The sequence below is a fragment of the Actinia tenebrosa genome, unplaced genomic scaffold (assembly GCF_029948245.1).
Source record: "Actinia tenebrosa isolate PJP-AT-01 unplaced genomic scaffold, QUT_ActTen_1.0 PGA_scaffold11__36_contigs__length_13525064, whole genome shotgun sequence".
Classification (NCBI taxonomy): domain Eukaryota; kingdom Metazoa; phylum Cnidaria; class Anthozoa; order Actiniaria; family Actiniidae; genus Actinia; species Actinia tenebrosa.
Window position 1 is genome coordinate 3435490 of NW_028292571.1, and position 18588 is coordinate 3454077.

The window sequence follows — 18588 nt, forward strand, 5'->3', positions numbered from 1 at the left end:
TAAACAATTTCACTCTAGTTCCAAGTTCTTCCTGAGTTTCCTGTCATATTCAGGGTTTCTACTTTCGTATTGACCGAAACTGGCTATTATGGTCGTAAAGAAAAAACGATATGCGAGATGACATGATAATTGAAACAGGAACTCAGTGCAATAAATTAGATCTTTTGTCATAAACAGGGTCTACAAATTTGAGTTTTTTTTGTCATGAACAGGGTACCCCTTTCAGAATCCCAGCTGAACACCCCTACCCAAATTCTGGCGGAGTACCCCCCCCCCCCCCCCCCTGCCCCCCGCCCCCCGGGGCTTATGCAATATAATCAGTTAAATCTCTTACATATTTTTAAAGGTTAGGAGTTTTGTAAAAATGAACTCAAAACAAATCAATCCTTCTCAAACATTATTTTACGAATTAGCTTCTTTTTCTGAGATCTGATTGGCCAAATGCTTGTTCTTCTGCAATTTCATTAGCTCTTCAAAGCAGTGCGATTTAAAACACAAAAGGGTGTGATTTGTGATTAAATTGCACTACTGAGAGCCAATCAGATTGCAGGATTTGCAAGTGATCATCCCATCCGTTACTATGGTGACTTTTTTCTCATTCCCATCCACTCAGATGTTTCATTCTTTCACTAAGGATCATCACAAATGAAACTGCTGAGAATAGGATATGACTATACTGTCATAATGCTGCCCAACAGAGCTTGGGTCATAGGAAGGGTGGATAGTGCTATCTGACAGATAAATCTTATCCAGTGGATAAATTTATTAGATGACAACATCGAGTCATCCACTGGATTAGGATTTATCCATAATATAGTGCTATGCACCCTTCATACAACCAGGCCCAGGTACATAACTGTATTTTTACATTATTCTGATGTACATGTTTACATATGTATACATGTACATATACAAAACTCAAAAATCATTGTCAGATAAAAATGGCTAAATTATCCAAGCTAAGACTGAGGGGTATTCTGGGTAATCCTGGGCATTTGGAGATTGTTTGCATAAAGACACATGCATGAAGAGTGACGAAATGCTTTGTTCGTTTTAATGGTATCAATAACTACACAACTGCAATATTTATAATTTCATTTGCCCTATTACTGCAATATTTGATGCTATGCAAACTCAGACATTTCAATAGCTTCTTGTGAAATTGTTTTTTCACTACCATCAGTCCAGAACAGGTACCGACTGATTATTTTTGATCCACAGCAATGAGAAACCAAATTTCAGCATGCAGCTCGTAACTAGCGGGTTCACATAATATCGAAACCCAGAACACCCTTTGGTCTTAGCCTTTCAGATGATTTAACCTTTTTGAACCCGACAACAACTTTTGAATTCGATGTATCCAAATCACTCATTACATCCCAGTCCTAATACTTCAGCCATGTTGGTATTTTCAGATGCTGATCGGCTGGTACTGAAGTTGCTGTACATCTCAATTATCTGAGGCCTTATATCACCAATCTCTCAGAGCCACAGTAACCATTACGGTAGATCACAGGTCTCATGTCTTAATACATTATTATACTACTTCTCTCAACAGAGGAAACCCAATTTCAGGATTTTTAATTAGAGTTACCTTGATTAAGCCTTGGAGTAAAATCGCCTTTATCTTTTGCACATGTAGCTCGCAGTATGTACAGTCTGAGAATCTTCACTTGGTGGATGGAACACTAGCACAACTCCTTTAATATTTTCTTTCTTTCCATTGAAAAAGCAGTCCATTCAATTCACGTCAGCATTTTCCCATTTATTGTAACAGAAGTCCTCACTCATTTGATTATTGGCAGGTCACACAAGTAACATGCCTGGTTGATGTCTTAGTAAAACATTGCTGATAGATGTACATAAAGAGCTGATTAAGAATTACAATTCTTCTTTCCTTCTGCTTTTCATTTTATCTAACCTTTTCTGTAGGTGGTCGTTTACTGTCTGCAGTTCACTGACTTCGTCCTGAGCCTTTCGAAGCTGAGGGGGAAACAACATTAGATAAACAAAACAGCTGCTACGATCTTACATCCCTTAAATTGAGCAATTATATATAATTAGTTAGCACTTAATTAAGGAGATGGAGTTTCAGCTCATAAATGTCGGCTATATGAGAAATGAAATTACAAAGCAAATCGAAAAACCGTGGGCACCTAGAAATATTTCAAGAATGTTTAATAGCCAATCAGAAGCGTTATTGTCATCTTTCCATTATCTTGTGGTTAGAAAGTCCATTCTGATTGGCCAAAGAAGAATAGAACATTCCTGGAATATTTCTAGGTACCCATTTTTCAATTTGCACTGTAAACATTAAATAATATTAAATATTTTAAAAGTATTTAAAAAACCAGTTTATATAACACAAGACACTTTTAAAGTTGAAAATTTGAAATTGGAGTTGTGCATCATAATCCTTGTATGGACAAAAGTGTAAAATTTTTGAAGATTTTACCTCACGATTTAATTTCCTATTTTCTGATTTAAGATCATCCTCTGTGCTAACCTAAATAAAAGAAAAAGAGAAAGTAAAAATTTTATATTCATAAAATATTTTAAATTCAATTACCCTATGTTATAATGATGTCACATCAAAACAAACTATTGTTTTAACGCTAGGGATCATGGTCGCTGGAGGGGGATGGAATGACAACAACACATCTTAAATCACAATGAAATTAGGTTTATGAGCTGGTGAAGGCAAGAACAACTAAATCATACTCTAAATATCTCGAAAGAAGAGAATTATTAAGCTTAAATTTAGCCTAAATTTCTATCATTTTAGCCGATGTAAATAAAACGTGATGTCATGATGAAATAGGGTGTTTGCAGGGCAATCAGAAATTTTCAAACTTGGCATAAACATACCCCAAATGTTCTTGTTCAAAAAATGAAATACTTACAGCTGCTTCTGCTTGTGTTTTGTAACGTTTTACTTGGCTTTCCAGTCGCATAACCTTGAACAAAAATATCCATTATATTACTACTGACAAAACATGCGACACAAAGACAAATACTAATAATATATAATGTACTAATATCAGGCATCCCAGCCACTTTTTAGACAAATTTGATAGGAAATATAGGCTGTGCAAGTTCTAAATATAGGAAAATATAGGAGTTTTCCCCAAAAATATATGCACTTTATAGGAGCTAAAATAGCTTTTCAGTGGCGCAACCAGGGATCTTGCAGGGAGGGTGCACAGGCAATGATTTATTTGCAGAACCAAATAAGCCATAAAAAAGACAGAACCAAAAAATAAAAAAAATGCCCAATATGATAAACAGTGTAAAATGTAAATGTATCACTCAGCAGTCGTCCTATTTATAGGAAATATAGGAGGTTTTCTTTAAATATAGGCTCTTTATAGGATCCTATACAAATTATAGGAAATATAGGATATGTAGGAGGTCTGGGATGCCTGTAATATTCAAGGAATCAGTTTCACAATGATCAGAAACATCAACGTTAAAGTAAAGAATGCACAACTTCAACAATACAAACACTTTGAAATCAAAATGGACCTTCACTGGAACACGTGAATATTCTGCACAAAATAGAGGCCAACCCTGAGCAACAGAGAACTCAAAACTGGAGTATTCGACATGAAATGTACTGTCTGACAGTAAAGGACTAAAGTTTTGTTCCACTTTGTCTCCTGAGCTCATTTCTGCAAAGTATTTTGGATGCATACGGATTGAATAGTCCAATGATATTAATATCCTATTTATGTATGTAAACTGAAGCCCACAACACCCAAAAGCTCCCTCAGTAACCCCTTCACCCCTAGGACATATACAGTATGAACTTACCACTCCTTCAAGTCTGGCATTTTCTTGCTCTGCTTTTTGCAGTTTTATTCTAAAGTCATTTATTTGCCTGGTAAATTCTCCTAATAGTTCACAATGAATAATATAAATTATTATGTTATTCTGCAAGCAAAGAAAGAGATGTACAGGCAAATACATTTACAGATAGGATACTTGAAGCATAAATACTTTGACCAAGCTATTATTTACCAAGCTTTTGATTATTTCAAAATCTCTAAAATGAAGCATTGAGTTCAAATACACTGAGTGATCGAAATAAATCTTATTTGATAAATCTTAAATCTCTTAAGTGTTCATGGTTTAAGTGTCCACACTGTAATACAATGTAGAGAATCACCAAAAGAAGGGAGGGGGGGGGGGGAGGGGTAGAGGGATTTAGATTTAAAACTATAGTACACAACCATGTAATGTATAAGACAGATCAAGAGAGATATTCTTAGGAGTGTTACATCGTCAAGTTTATGCCCCCCCCCCCCCCAGCCCATCCCTTTCCACAGTCCTAGAATATACTGTATGTGGTTTAATATACATACTCCTGAGTTCCTCCAAGTCCGCCGTGATAGCCTTGGGATGGTCTTCTTCTCGTTTAAGGATTAATAATTCATCTTGAAGTTTGCGCAACTAATAATAATAATAATACTATATAAATACTTTACATTTAACAGTTGAATAGTATATGACTGACACAGTGGGCGTATTAGTGCAATCAAATATGATGTCTTAAAATTAAACAAAATTTCAAAGTTTAAGTTCAAGAAAAAACTCTGAATCAAGGGTTAATTTTTCATATCCTGTAATGCCCCATAAGCCCCTGGTTTAGGCCTCATCAGTAGACCCCTTACCAAAATGGCAGGCCTTACCAAAATGGCGGTTAAAATAAAACTGAGAGAAAAACCAATACCAGCACTGGAAAGAGCACCTTTATTTTAGTAACCCCACTAAGATTCATTTTGTCTGGTGTTATATTGGCTGAGAAAACTCAGTTAATCAGTCAATAAGTTTGTCAATGAAAATTGACAAATTTACAGAAGTCTGTATGCCTTGGTGTATGGTATACCCAAATGCAAATGCCTTACCACTATCCCACCCTTGAAGCCTAACATTCAGTGGAAAAGTGGGGACATGGTCGGGTCAAATGTAAACACTTTATTTACCTCAGCTACCAGAGCTTCTTTCTCTTCAGAAACTGACACCTTTTCACTACTGTCGTGGCTGCCTGAGCGGCTTCGATTTGATTCTGATACACTACCTCTGTCTGTTTGAGTACAAACCACAAATAAAACATGACTATGATTTTCAGAGTTTTATCATTTTTGAAACAAGTGTGTGCTTTCAGAAAAGATCAGTAACAGCAAGGCTAAATCAGAAAACCTACAACGTAGACAAATATGTATCATATAGCTTAGACAGTTCTAGCTCTCTGAATGGTCAAAAATTGTTCTTTATTAGTGAATCGTTGCTGATGCCATTCATGCATGCAGCAAACTTTTCAAAGAGGTTTAAGAAAACAGGAAGAAGCACCAAAAGCACTCAAGAAGGGTGACAAGCACTTGCCTACAGCTCGTGCTACAGCTCTGGCTGCAAAAAAAATGGGGCTTTTCAGATTTTGTGCACCCTCCATAGGATAATCAAAGCTACGTCTCTATGGCTTTATAATTATTATTAATCCAGTTTGTACCTGATCCGGATACAGCCATCCAACTGTTAACATCTGGATGGGTCGATTCTTCCTCATCTTTTGAACTTTCATTAAACATTGACAAGCCCCTTTCCTACAGGCCAAACACAGAAATGATAATCAAACTGCAATATACCAATAATTGCAGAGGTAAAAAATAAGAGAAAAAATACTGTAAAATCGTGGTCATAAGCTGTGGATGGAAAAAGAGGTTGGGATAAGCAGGAAACTGTTATTTATTTATTTATTTATTTTTTTTCCCAATCAATCTTTTATGTGTTGGGTATTTTTGATTTTCTAAAATTCTAAAATTCTGATCAGTTTATTTCATGTCTTATAGTTTTTATATTTTATGAGCTTTTATCAGTGTAAAAATTCCAACTAGCTGAATATATGAGAAAAAATGTTAGAGCCAATTAGAATTGAGAAAATTAGCAAAACTGATGTGCTACTTTTCCTCTTAAAACTATGGATTTCCAGGCCACCAAATAAAAAACAAAACATTGTGAATAAAATATACGCTTTTGATAACAGCGACACAGTAGTTAATGAGTTTTATATTTTTAATGCAATAACAGGCATGTTTTCTTATTTTTCGCTGGTCAATTTCCGCATGCTTCATCACACGGTCCTCAGTTTTGCAGTGATGTCATTTCTCTACGTGGCTATTTCAGACCAGCCGGAAGGCTCTCCAAAATTCACAGGACAGAAGAATAATTACCATAGCTGGAAGGAGCATGTTAAGAAGTTTAAAGGACATAAGTTTAAAAATTGCAAAGATATTTTCTGGAAAACTTTAAAATCACTTTTTTGTTTCAGACTTTACCCTTTTACAAATTAATTCAGCACGCTCGCTCCAACTATAGTAATATTTTTTCTGTCATTACTAATTCAAACATACCTGATAAAAGCTCATTGTGTTGAAAAAATATTGAATGTATAATTTAAAGCCCATGCACTTACTGATAACCAATTATCGCGGAATTCTATCGCATCTTTGAGACGCTGGATTTGTTCATCTCTTTCTTTTATTGTCCTGAGATGTCTATCACATTCCTACAATCATGACAAAAATATAAGTATTTGATAGTAGCATTCCAAGTGGTTGAATAATATTTAAACCTTATTTGACATTTTAGGATGGAATGAAACTGGTGGAATACAGGTGGATATTTTTTCGTTACCATTTTTTCGAGTCTGCTGAATCAAAATACAAGGTTGAGAAAAAATGACCAACCGTATTCCACCCTAAAATGTCTAATAAGTTATTTATTATCCAACTGAGCTTATTTTTCCCCAAAAAAAGGCTTCAAAACAATTTCCTTCAACCAGTTTTCAAAACTGGTTTCTTATTGTACGAAATAAGTTACCTAGAGTATGAATATTGCAGGATATTTGTACTTGCTCCAGGCTTCCTCCTGCATTATTTGTACTATATTGTTGGAAAATACAGTGCGGCACTGTAATCTCAAATCCAAAATATCTAAACTTTCCATTGTTTAATCAGGGCTTAAAATAATGGCCACCCAGATTAGTACTTAATGTCCAGCCAAATTTTCTCTTTGCCACTCATTTTGAACAATAATGCCGAGTCAGAAGTGAGGTACAACCTTGAGTTAAAACTAATTTGGCCTATCATCATGACTTGTTCTTCAATGTAAGTCCTGTTTAACACTACAATAGAGGCTTTGCACAGTCACGTGAGGGCATTCATGATACGAGGCAGGAACAAATGAATTTGCTCTTATCTGGTTTACATAAGTAAGAATTCATTTTCCCAGGGAGAAAAGAGTATTGGTGGTGCCTACAGTCATGCACACATGTCCACCCTATGGTGTCCCCTGTTCCTGTGGGGCAGTCCCTGAGTCCCCTGGGGTTCAGGCAATGCATCATGGGGGTCATCATGTTATGGTGCAAGGCCTCTATTTTACCCTAGATATTTGGACCCTTATTTTGAACCTTTTCTGTGGTTCCCCCAGGACGTTCAAGGTAATGGGACTTCACGGTAGATGAATAATGAAATCACCTTTGTTTTACTCATGGGTTCAGACCCTGGGGGAGGGGTACTCCCATATATGGACTATATGGGGATGATCCACTGAACAGGGTATGGTTTTTCAAGCTTCTTGTCATAAACAGGGTATGCAATTTCACTCAAGTTCCAAGTTCTTCCTGAGTTTCCTGTAATATTCAAGGCTTCTACTTTCGTATTGACCGGTTATTATAACTGGTTATTATGGTCATAAAAAACCATACGCGCGATGACATTTTAATTGAAACAGGAACCCAGTGCAATAAATTATATCTTTTATCATAAACAGGGTCTACAAATTTGAGTTTTTCTGTCATAAACAGGGTACCCCTTTCAGAATCCCAGCAGAACACCCCTACCCAAATTCTGGCGGAGTACCCCCCAGGGTTCAGACCCCATCTGAACTCAAATTTTTTTCTCAGTTTTTCTCTTTCGCTTAGCTCGTAATTCTCATCTTATGTATGTCTAGTATTCATTCTCACCTTTGTTTTATCTTTTAGTTCATTTTTTATCTCACAGGATATTTCCTCTTCTTCTGCCATTCTATGGAGAAAATGAATAGAAAATTATCATCATGAACATCTTGGAGTAAGTATATGGTCCAAAGGGTTAATTACTATTACATACATGTATTACTAACACATATTTTATATTACCTGTCTTTGAGACAATCCACTTGGTATAGCAATGCTTGTTTCTCATTGTCAAGCTGGGCTATGGATACCATTGTCTTTCGGTATTTGTCTTCTGCATCACGAAGATTATCCTGTAGCAACGACATCATTAACACCCAATTTTAACAAAACTAAACACATCCTCTTTCATACATGTAATATTATGTGACCATGACAGACCAAGATACCTAGTGCATCACAATTATCCTGTATGACATCATCAACACCCATTTTTAACAACAACAAACATTTATATCTTCTTTCATAATAATATCCAGCTGATCTGAGAAAAAGTTTTATTCAATCAGAAAAAAATTTGCAAAACTGAGTCCTTTACATGTAATTACAAAAAGGGTCCATCATGATAAGTAAATTTCAGGATTTCGCATAAGGTACATGTACATTGTATTCATGATAAGAAATAGACTTAACGATTTTTCACACATTTAAATTGTTCCATGGTCGTTGGACTAGAATGGTCATGGGGCAGACTGAGGATTTTCTTAAAGAGGGGGTTCTACATTAACCAAAAAAACCACGAGCAGTACATTCTGCCCAAAAAGAAATAGCCTGCATAATGGCCCAAATGGGAAGGGAAGGGGACTGGGGAGAGGAAGGGGAGGGGGACTGGGGAAAGGGGCGAAGGAGAGGGAGGACCGATTATTCCTACATGTACGAATGTTCAGAATCCGAACATTAATTTTGATTGGTTGATTCATGGAAACAGAAATAAACATGACTTTATTCTTTCATTTGATTGGTTGAGAGTTTGCATATTAATTAGAGGGTGGTAGGAAAAATCGAGGGGGTTCATTGCAGGCCCTCCCTTTCCTTCCTTCCTCTCCCCAGTCCCCTCTCCCTCCTCTCCCCAGTCCTCAATCCCCTTCCCTTTGGGCCGCTATGCAGACTAAAAAAGAAATTCAAATTATCATAGGGAGGGAGGTTGCAACCCCCACAACCCTCCCCCTGGATATGCCCCTGATGAGGATCCTTTGATCAGATATTGTATAGGTAGTTTTCTTAACTATTCAAAATTAATAGTTTTTAGTCCAATGCAATATAGTTCAATACCTGTGCAGATTTAAGGACCTTCTCTGGAACAAGTGGACCATTTGCTTCGACTTTTTCATCATTGACAAGATTACTGATTGCACCAGCAGATACAGAGCGACCAACACCATTATTAGTCATCTATGACACAAAACAGAAAAAAAAAATTTCAACTTTAATTTTTATTCTTGACAGAACTAAAGGGTTTCACCATACTGATCCTAGCTAAGGAGTATGAGCACTAAGTACAAAGTAAAAATCTTTTGTTCTAAAACAAATTTCCTTTGAGCCTGTACCTGTATGACAGTGTAACAAGATCATGTAAGTGGCCCTTCCACAATCATTTTCTAACCAGATAGTTGCTTACTTTCTCATATTAGATCTTGTTTGACGCTTTAGAGCATGTAGAAATGTTTACAGTAGCTTAATTAAGCCTGTTCTGCACTATGCTGATACAGCATGGGGGGAGCTTTAATTCTGCCGGGAATAGTAAACGATTACAGAGATTACAAAATAGGGCTGCGAGTATCATTGTTAATAGGGAGAGTTCCGAGGAGGCTCTGCAGGTCTTGGCATGGGTACAATTAAAAGTCCAGAAAAATGCACAAATGCTTATTGATATTTAAATGCCTGCATGGCTTAGTTCCAGGTACAGTATATCTCCCATATCTCAGTGATTACTTTGTGAGGAATTGCCACTTTCACTCATATAATACTAGAAGGAAAAGGGACTTACATCTCCACCTGCCAAGGTTAACTCTTGGTAAGCAAACATTTAGATATTCTGGGACTCTAGAATTTAATAAACTAACGAAGGAGATAAAGGAGATCACGTCCTTAACTACATTCAAACATCGTTTGAAATTGCATTTTTTAGGTATCGAATATTTTGATAAATATTTAATAATTATGATTATATCGAATTTTACTAGTCATAAAAATGTTTGAAATATTCATATTTATTCTAATTCATACTTACATTTGTAAATTATTTATTATTTATTATATATTTATTGTTTACAGGGTCCCTCTGGATATCAGCCAGGTAGCTGAATGGGCCACCCTGTTTAAATAAAGTCTTTGATTGATTGATTGATGTTTACAGTACTTCACAATGTGCAAAATTGTATGACTTGTCATGCAAATTGTGTTATTTTGCGTGTGGTTGGGAAGTACTATGAGATTAAAGTAATGCACTCCTTTATTAACAGTTAACTAGAGTTACTTTGCACTCAGTGCTCATGTTCCAGAACTGGGTTCCCTGTGGTTTTACTAGCCATATATTTTATAGTTGTGCAGAAGTAGTTAAACGCAAAAAAAGAATATACAGCTATTTCAAAAAAGGTTGGCGAAGGTTTTGTTGCATGCTGTTGTATACCAAGGCCTAAATGCATTATGCGGGCGTGAATTCAATCTGCAAAAGGCCACAACAATATGGGATTTTTTCAAAATTTGACTGCATGTTTTTCCACCATATTTTCTTGTGCTGACATTATTTACCCATGAATATAGTGCATTTTGCATGTCAAGCTTGCTAAGTAACATGCAAAATGCAGAATGTAACATGCAAGATGAAACAAGACCCTGGCCAACCTTTTTCGAAATATCTGCATACTTCTGGATAAAAAAAGGTAATTTCGAAAAAAATTTGCGCTCGATATACCATTAATAACTAATGTGTGTCAATCTTGAGGCCTGATCTGTAAACATCACAAAGTTTTGGAGCTACATGCAAAAAGAATTCTTACCTTGAACTGTTTGTCAATTTCATCCTCAGCCTTCAAAGAAAGAGGATTTAAAATGATATTCAAAAAACACAAAGTACTGTACACCTGGGACAAGCATGTGGAAATGCAATAGACCCCTTGCATGTGATGTCAAAGCAGCTCGATCTGGGGGACAAAACAAAAGAATTCCACTCTCCTGAGAATTGGAACCTAGTATTGTTTTGTTCCCCAGATTGAGCTGCATCCCAAAGTGCTGCAAGGAGTCTATGCAAGTATACTTATCAATATTAGACAACAGAAAGTCATGCGCCCATGGCTTTATATACGCACGAGAGAAAATATAAAGAACGATCAACAAGCATTAAGAGTGTCACGAGGCATAGCCAAGTGCACTCTAGCTTGTTAAGAGTTCTTTATATTTTCTCTAACTAATATATTGTGAAAGGGCATAAATAATTCAAAGAGTGGCAGTACGTACTGAAATTGGAGCTTGTTCAACCTCGAAAACCTGAGTCAACAAACTAACACCACTAAAAACTCAAAAGGTTTTATGTACTTACACCAAAACAAATACATTTAATTATAAAGTTATAAATAATTGATGGGGAAAAATACTTGACAGAAATCAGTCACAACAAGCCTGACTATTGGATACAGAATTGTTCTGACTTACAATTTTTTTACATAGAATTTCTCAGTCAAACTCACTCCAATCTTAAAAAAGTTTGATAGAACATGAAATTATCTTACAGACTTAACATTTACCTCTTTTTGCTGGCGCTCTAACTCTTTCATTCTTATATTTCTAGCTTCTGCTCTAGCTGCTCTTTTGGCAGATAATCGTGCCTCAGCCTGAAAAACAAAAACACTATGACATCAGTAAAGATATAATTACCATACATGTATGTCACGTAGGGTGAAAGCCATAAAGATATAAGTAAATGATCATAAACTTTTATTTGATATTTTAAACAGACACTGAGCTGATCAAAGTCAGGGAACAGTAGAACAACCTCTGGGCTGATCTAAATCAGTTCAATGCTAACTCACACATTTAACCCTGAAACAAACTATGAGTTGATCCAAGTAAGGGCATGGCTAACACACATTGAACCCTAAAACAACTTCTGGGCTTATTTAAATCAGGACACATCTCACAGACTAAACCCTGAAATAACCTCTAGGGCTGATCTAATTCAGGTCAGGACATGACATTAGCATAGCAATATTTAAAACAAAGTCAAAAAATCCTGCTACAAAATGTTGTATTTTACAATAAATCAAATTATTACTGTATACACAGAGTTTATCCTGAAATAAGAGTATCATTTTCTATATTCCCTACAAAGAAGTACCAAGAAGTTCGGACATTGTTCTAGGATTTCCTGTACAGTTGTAATGACTTTTAAACAAATCATTTACTCAGTTTGTTTAGTCAGCTCAAAGCAAAATATCATTTGTCTAACTTGATTGAAGCCTTTCCTACTGCTGTTTAGAAAACTAACTCAAGAAATCAATCAGATATTTTTTTCAAGAGCCAGTGAATTTGTATGGGTTTCTGAAAAAAATGGCTGACTTTTGGTTGCTATAACACAATCCAACACATTTTGGGCTAGCACTCAAGAATCACTTGGTATACAACACCTAGTGAGCTGGTATATCATACATGTACATAATGGAATAACAATACTGAATGAAAATATCAGTAACAATATTCTAGGAAACAGCATAACAGTTCTTCAAGAACAATCTTTATGACAACGTCTAGTAGGTATATTCAAGTACAGGTATTGTACATGCTGTTCAATATACTCCATTAACACTGATAAAGGCATTGATAATAACATGCCACTAAACAATAAAGCATATCTAGGAATATGTTCATGCTTTGTATTGATATGAACCCACACTGTGGAACTATAAAGTGCTATGCACTCAACTCAAGAGGAATTTGAACAAGACATAATTCCAAGCTATCAACCCCAAGACACACATCTAGTCAATACAACACTCAATTATGAATCCAATACAATATAAAGAATGACAGCTTTATATTATATCGTTTATTACTTTTATCAGACACAACCAATGTATGTTGGCAGTGTTCTCAATAAAGGTCACATGAAATAACATCGAAGACTCTGTCAAATGATGCTATCAACAAGTCCTTGTTACGATAAAAACATCAAGTTAGGTTGTAACATGGACGATTTCTGTACTCAATACAATAAAATCATTAGAAAAATCCTAACTTAAATTCGGCCCGTGTAGGAATCTTTCAGATGAATATTAAATATGATTTTTGGAAATCTTTTACACCCACAAAGTTTAATCTTACGAAAACAATTTACCAGAAAGAAAACCGACTCTCACATCTCGACCATGAAAAGACATTGTTCTAGTGATAATATTTCAAGCTAATTCAATCAAATTGAAATCATTTGAACAGGACTTAAAACAGATTTGACTGTGTATTCAATCGGAACCGATCAAAAATCTCGAACAATATACGATACAAAAATCAGATTCATTAAAAATGACGGCCAAGCCTGTAAATTAGGAGTAGGCACGAGAGAAAGGTTATTGATATTCCCTCAGCACGCTACGTCCATCAAAAAGACAGGAAAAGCATTATCGAGCTAAAACGCTATACTTAACTGAGCAAAACATAGTAAAGGATCGGACTTCTAGTCAAGATAATACTCCTCATATTGTCACCCAGTTGATAAAATTTCCCATCAAAGTCATTGTATGGAATTTTACTAGTAACTTACTTCATGTGCGATTTGATTCAGAGTTTGATCTTCTGTAGCTGACGACCCTGTACGGGTAAGTCTCCCTCTTCTAGCAGCTTGTGAACTCATGTTTGAAAGTTAAATCAAAGTTGCAGAGAGAGATGATTTTTCTTCGAACTTCTCTTCCCCTGAGCAGTCAACAGTCAACAGCAACAGTTCCTTTCACAAACTTTTGGCTTTACATCGGCAATTCGTCTTTTCAGAGGTCGTTTGAAGATTTGCAAAACAAAACAATGTTTCTCCAAGGATCCCTTAGCTTGAATTAGTTGTTAGAAAGTTTCTTGGGTGTTTTTAAGAGGAGTAAAGTGAAGTATTTCTTGCCCATGTACAAACTTCCGACATGGTTGAATGTCCGTGGAATAGCAGCAAAATTCCTGCGCACGCATCAGTATTTACTATCAACGCTGACTTGGAGTCAGTGGGCTCGATACCAAAAATGGGGTGCGGTGCACCCCCTCCCCTTAAAAAACTGTATAACGAAGTATAATTGATAAACTAAGTAAAAAATGCTTCAGTTTGCGTCCAAAACTGCTCATAATACGTTTCGAATTTTAAGCGTATATTTAGCAATTATTCGCCGAAGGCGAAGTGAATATCGGGGAATATTTACCGAGACGCGAGTCTTCGAGCGGCGAGGTAAATATTCTCCATATTCACTGAGCTTTAGGCGAATAATTGTTTTAGCATATACCAACTTGTGTACAGAGTAACTTATTTTAATATCATACAATAATTCAATAAAAGCAAACAAACAGAAACTTTCAGTTTGCGTGACAAATTCCAAGGGTCTTTCTCCCGGATTAACCTCGTTCCCAAGCACTATAACTTATCATCTATATTTCTATATCTTCATGTATTTCATTAGTGCTACGTGGTCCACATATTCTCATCTTAATTATTTATGTGTGGTCTGAAGGCAATGGGTGAAAAATAAATGAAATAAAAATGTTAACGGGGCCCTAATGAACCTCAACCGACCTCTTGTCTCCCGTGACTGGAAAGGACGCTTCGACGCATGCGCTTCTTTTTCATCTTAAGAATCACGCGATATTTTCTTCGGCGATTCCCGAGTCACGGCTGATGCCAAATATCCCGAATCACGTAACCTTTACTTCTAGTTTTCCGGTTCCCGCGCTAAATTTTATCTGTTTCACGGCTTCCGCGAATACCCTTCCAATGATAGTAATTGTAATTTATCTCCATAGTTTCCCAACGAATTAGTTGAAAGGAAAACTGTACAATCTCGGAATGGCTAATAATCCCCTAATAAATATTTCACTTCACTGTCTTTATAGCTGATAATACTACATCCTACAGATAACTACGGATGTCCCTCTTCGTTCTGTCCTTTCTTCTCTGGGCTTCCTGTGGAAAATTTTGGAATATTTAGACACAGGTACCGTAAATCCGGGGGGCTTATTTATTTCAGGCACGTTCGAGGGAGGGCTTATTGGAGAGGGGGGCTTAATTGAGAGGGGAGGGGGGGGGCGCTTATTGATTTAGTCGAAACGCAGTGTGTAATATGATTGTAAGTCAGGATTAAACGGAAGCATTACTATTGACCGTCTCGCATAATCTGTAGTGATGTACATGGCATTTTCATTATTTGATTCACCTGTGTTAGTCTCTCAAGTATGATTTAAGATTATTGTGAATAGCAAAACTAAAACACGGTAAGTTAACAAAGCAAGCTAAAAAGAAATGTTCTGAACAACCAAGACTTTAATAAATCACCTTTAATCAGCACACCTGATTCTTTAGTCGTGAAAGGGCGAGGGGGGGCTAAAAAGAGAGGGGGGCCTTAACAAATTTCTTCCTTTAAAAAGGAGGGGGGGGCTTATAAGAGAGGGGGGGCTTATTTGAGAGGGGGATGGCTAAATAGAGGGTTTACGGTAGCTCACTATTAGCAAAATACACGTGTTTTGTAAAATGCATTCAGTCAAACTGTTGAATAGTTAGATAAATGTATCTAACTTAGATAACTATTTAGTTGACGTCTCCTAACATAGTAAAAGCGCGCCAAATAACGGTCATTCTAATCCGGGGGGTTGTTTTACCAGAGAATGAGTGAATAGACATTCATTTGTATCATCGTTTCTCCCCCTGATCTCAGTAGCGGTTTACTCGTAGTTTCAAATTTATGTGAGGTCAGCTAAAATAGTAACTAACTTATCCAATTTAGGTGACGTCAACTATTCAACAGTTTGACTGTGAATGCACTCTAGACCGCTCAAACAGGAATGAACTTAGCAGGGCTCAAAATACAAAACTTTTTTAGCCTACCATAGTAAAGGAGCATGGTAAAAGGAGGTCATTCCAGTCAATTTTGCATGCCATTTTTTTATTCATCTGGCAGTGCATCCTTACTTTGGCCTGCCAAACCTGAAATTTGTCCTGTCATTTGGCCATTGGCAGGCCGCTATTTCGAGCCCTGCTTAGACTGCTCAAACCAGTTAAACAGGTATGACATTAGACTCCACGTGGACATAAGATTTTGGCCGCGTGACAGGGCTGTGCATCGATAGAATCGACCAATAGGATTACTAGGCGCCAAAAAGAGAACGAGGTACAAAGTTCATTCATGGACTCGTGGTAAAGCACGGCAACCAAAACGTAAACATTGTACATTACGTTGTTTCATTTATAGAACGCGAGCTCAAGGGAAAAATACATTTTGTTCAAATTGTGTACTTTTGACCAAATAAGTAAAGAAAATGACTGAATCTCAAGACGTATCAACACCCAGTGATTGTACAACCTTTCTAGAATTCACCGATGTCTTGAATATTCCTTTAAATCAAGGATATCTGAATCGCATAAGCGAGCAGATCAAAAACGAAACTCAGTTTGGTCTCAACGCTCTGGACGTAGGAGTTAAAGATTGTAAAACCCATGAAAAATTCAACGAAAGAAGAATACAGAATGCTCTTTGGCGAGCTTGGTGGCGACAGAGATCTACTCGCTTTAATTCTAGACAAAAAATACATCCTCGTGAACTTGAAGAACAACAACTCGAATCAGTCGGTGAAGAGATGAACCTTCTTTGGGGCAGCGTTATAGGTGATATTCCTACCGAATACTCCATTCCAGATGATCTTGAAGCTCATGAACTCCCAGTCATCGGCACTTACGTAGATCCCTTTATCATTCCTGGATTTTCGTACAGAGTTCGTTTCTGTGGGACCAAACAACAGAAGGATTACTTGTTTGATGGGAAAGCTTTGAGACTAGACCGCATTGGTGCTGGTTACGGCAAGAGGCTTACTTTTGAAGATCAAGATATTCTGGACAGTGAGAATTTCTTCTGGTCTGATAGTAACCCCGAAGGAGGATTTGCTTTCTCGATAAACGTCCTCAGCGAGGGTCAAAGATTCAAGGTATTTGACCGCCTCAACCAAGAAGTCGGAGAGGTCATAGTTATTGAGGGAGATTCACGATCCAAAGTTTTGTCTTCGAGAATTGACCACACAGGAATCAACCTTGAAGTGCGTGTGAATCTTAGAGGCAATATGGCCTTTCTGTCATCAGATGGTGTTCCCGAGGCTCTCCGTGGTAAAAACAGTGAAATATTTGTAACAGGAAAAGCGAACATGATCAAAGCACCTCAAAGCAAGAGTGCTGTGATGGATGAAATCACTGAAGTTACAATCTCAGGAGTGGGGGCTTGTATACTACGTCAGGCATGATTTAATAGTACTAAAAATAAATATATAATAAATATCTATACATCAGGCATCGCCTTGGTGTATTTTCAATGTGTGAAGTAAAATAGTGATGATATGCTTTCTCTCAGCAGTACCATGGAATATCCCACTAGTCACCTGTATTTTCTTGTAGTGGCTTGTCTGATACCTTCTTCGTTATGCCTTGTGGAATATTTCATGGTATAACCAATCAAAACCAGTGTATAGCTAGTATGATTGAAATGTATTTATACATATTATATTATATATGCTATACATTTTTTATTTTGTGAATATTTAAATATTATCTCATAAATCGTTGTAATTTTATTTGCATCATTTTCCAAAAATGAAGCCTTTATCCTGACTACAGTGCATTTCACATTACTTTACCGCGGCGGGTTGGGAAGTTTGTTCGCAAGTTCCCAAGTCGGCAACGAACTTTGGAACTTCAAGTGAACAAAGTTCAGTGAACCGTGAACTGTTTACATCTATATTTCAAAAGTTAGCTGAAATTGTATCTTAAAAAACCTCAAATGTTCCAAAACTCATATCAAAACAGGTTAACAAGATAAATACCTTGTATTGTGATAAAATCCAACTTGGAAATTAAGTTTGAAAAGCATTTCCGACAAGTTTCTGAATTCAAGATGTTATGAATTTCAAAGAGTACGCTGGAATTTCATTTTGAAGTTCCAAAGTTCCTTGCCAACTTGGGAACATCCGAACGAACTTCCCAACCCGCCACGGTAAAGTAATGTGAAATGCACTGTAAATATAATCTTGAGTTGTAATTACAAAATGTACAAATATGGAAGATATTAAAAGATCATTTTAACAACTGATTTCAATTTCCTGGTTTCACTTGATGTCATTTCTTGTCTCATACAGCATGTTGAATCAAAAGTTTTCAGTATTATAATACACTCGACAAAATTTCTGGATTCTGATTGCATAAGAGGAGTATGATTAAGTCACAAATTGTACTCTGTAGGGTCCCAATTCAATTCCTCAATTTTGTTGAGTTAGTGTATTATAAACAAAAAATTGCACAATCTTCTCATGCAATTTGGAATTTACAGATACTGTTGATGTTTTGAAAGTTCTCAAATTTGACT

At 36.5% G+C, this 18588-nt stretch overlaps 2 protein-coding genes across 2 annotated transcripts; one reads left to right on the forward strand and one right to left on the reverse strand.

Moving 5' to 3' along the window:
* Positions 1-274: 274 nt before the first annotated feature.
* Positions 275-14140, reverse strand: LOC116294515 (leucine-rich repeat flightless-interacting protein 2). Its single transcript, XM_031702133.2, has 14 exons — positions 13767-14140; positions 11758-11844; positions 11014-11043; positions 9287-9406; positions 8198-8307; positions 8024-8084; positions 6473-6565; positions 5510-5603; positions 4986-5086; positions 4365-4452; positions 3814-3893; positions 2904-2957; positions 2456-2506; positions 275-1983 (listed from the first exon to the last, which is right to left on the reverse strand). Exons 1-14 carry the CDS (start codon positions 13854-13856, stop codon positions 1882-1884), a joined length of 1161 nt encoding a protein of 386 aa, XP_031557993.1. The 5' UTR covers positions 13857-14140; the 3' UTR covers positions 275-1881.
* A 2271-nt stretch (positions 14141-16411) lies between these two features.
* On the forward strand, positions 16412-18315 carry LOC116294525 (uncharacterized). Its single transcript, XM_031702150.2, has one exon. It carries the CDS (start codon positions 16502-16504, stop codon positions 17471-17473), a length of 972 nt encoding a protein of 323 aa, XP_031558010.2. The 5' UTR covers positions 16412-16501; the 3' UTR covers positions 17474-18315.
* The last annotated feature ends 273 nt before the right edge of the window (positions 18316-18588 follow it).

Coding starts and splice junctions, on each gene's coding strand:
- LOC116294515 (XM_031702133.2), bottom strand. CDS start 13,856: ATGAGTTCACAAGCTGCTAGAAGAGGGAGACTTACCCGTACAGGGTCG. Junction 5,087..5,509: donor GATGGCTGTATCCGGATCAG/GTACAAACTGGA, acceptor GTACTCAAACAG/ACAGAGGTAGTGTATCAGAA. Junction 2,958..3,813: donor ATGCCAGACTTGAAGGAGTG/GTAAGTTCATAC, acceptor TTTTTGTTCAAG/GTTATGCGACTGGAAAGCCA.
- LOC116294525 (XM_031702150.2), top strand. CDS start 16,502: ATGACTGAATCTCAAGACGTATCAACACCCAGTGATTGTACAACCTTT.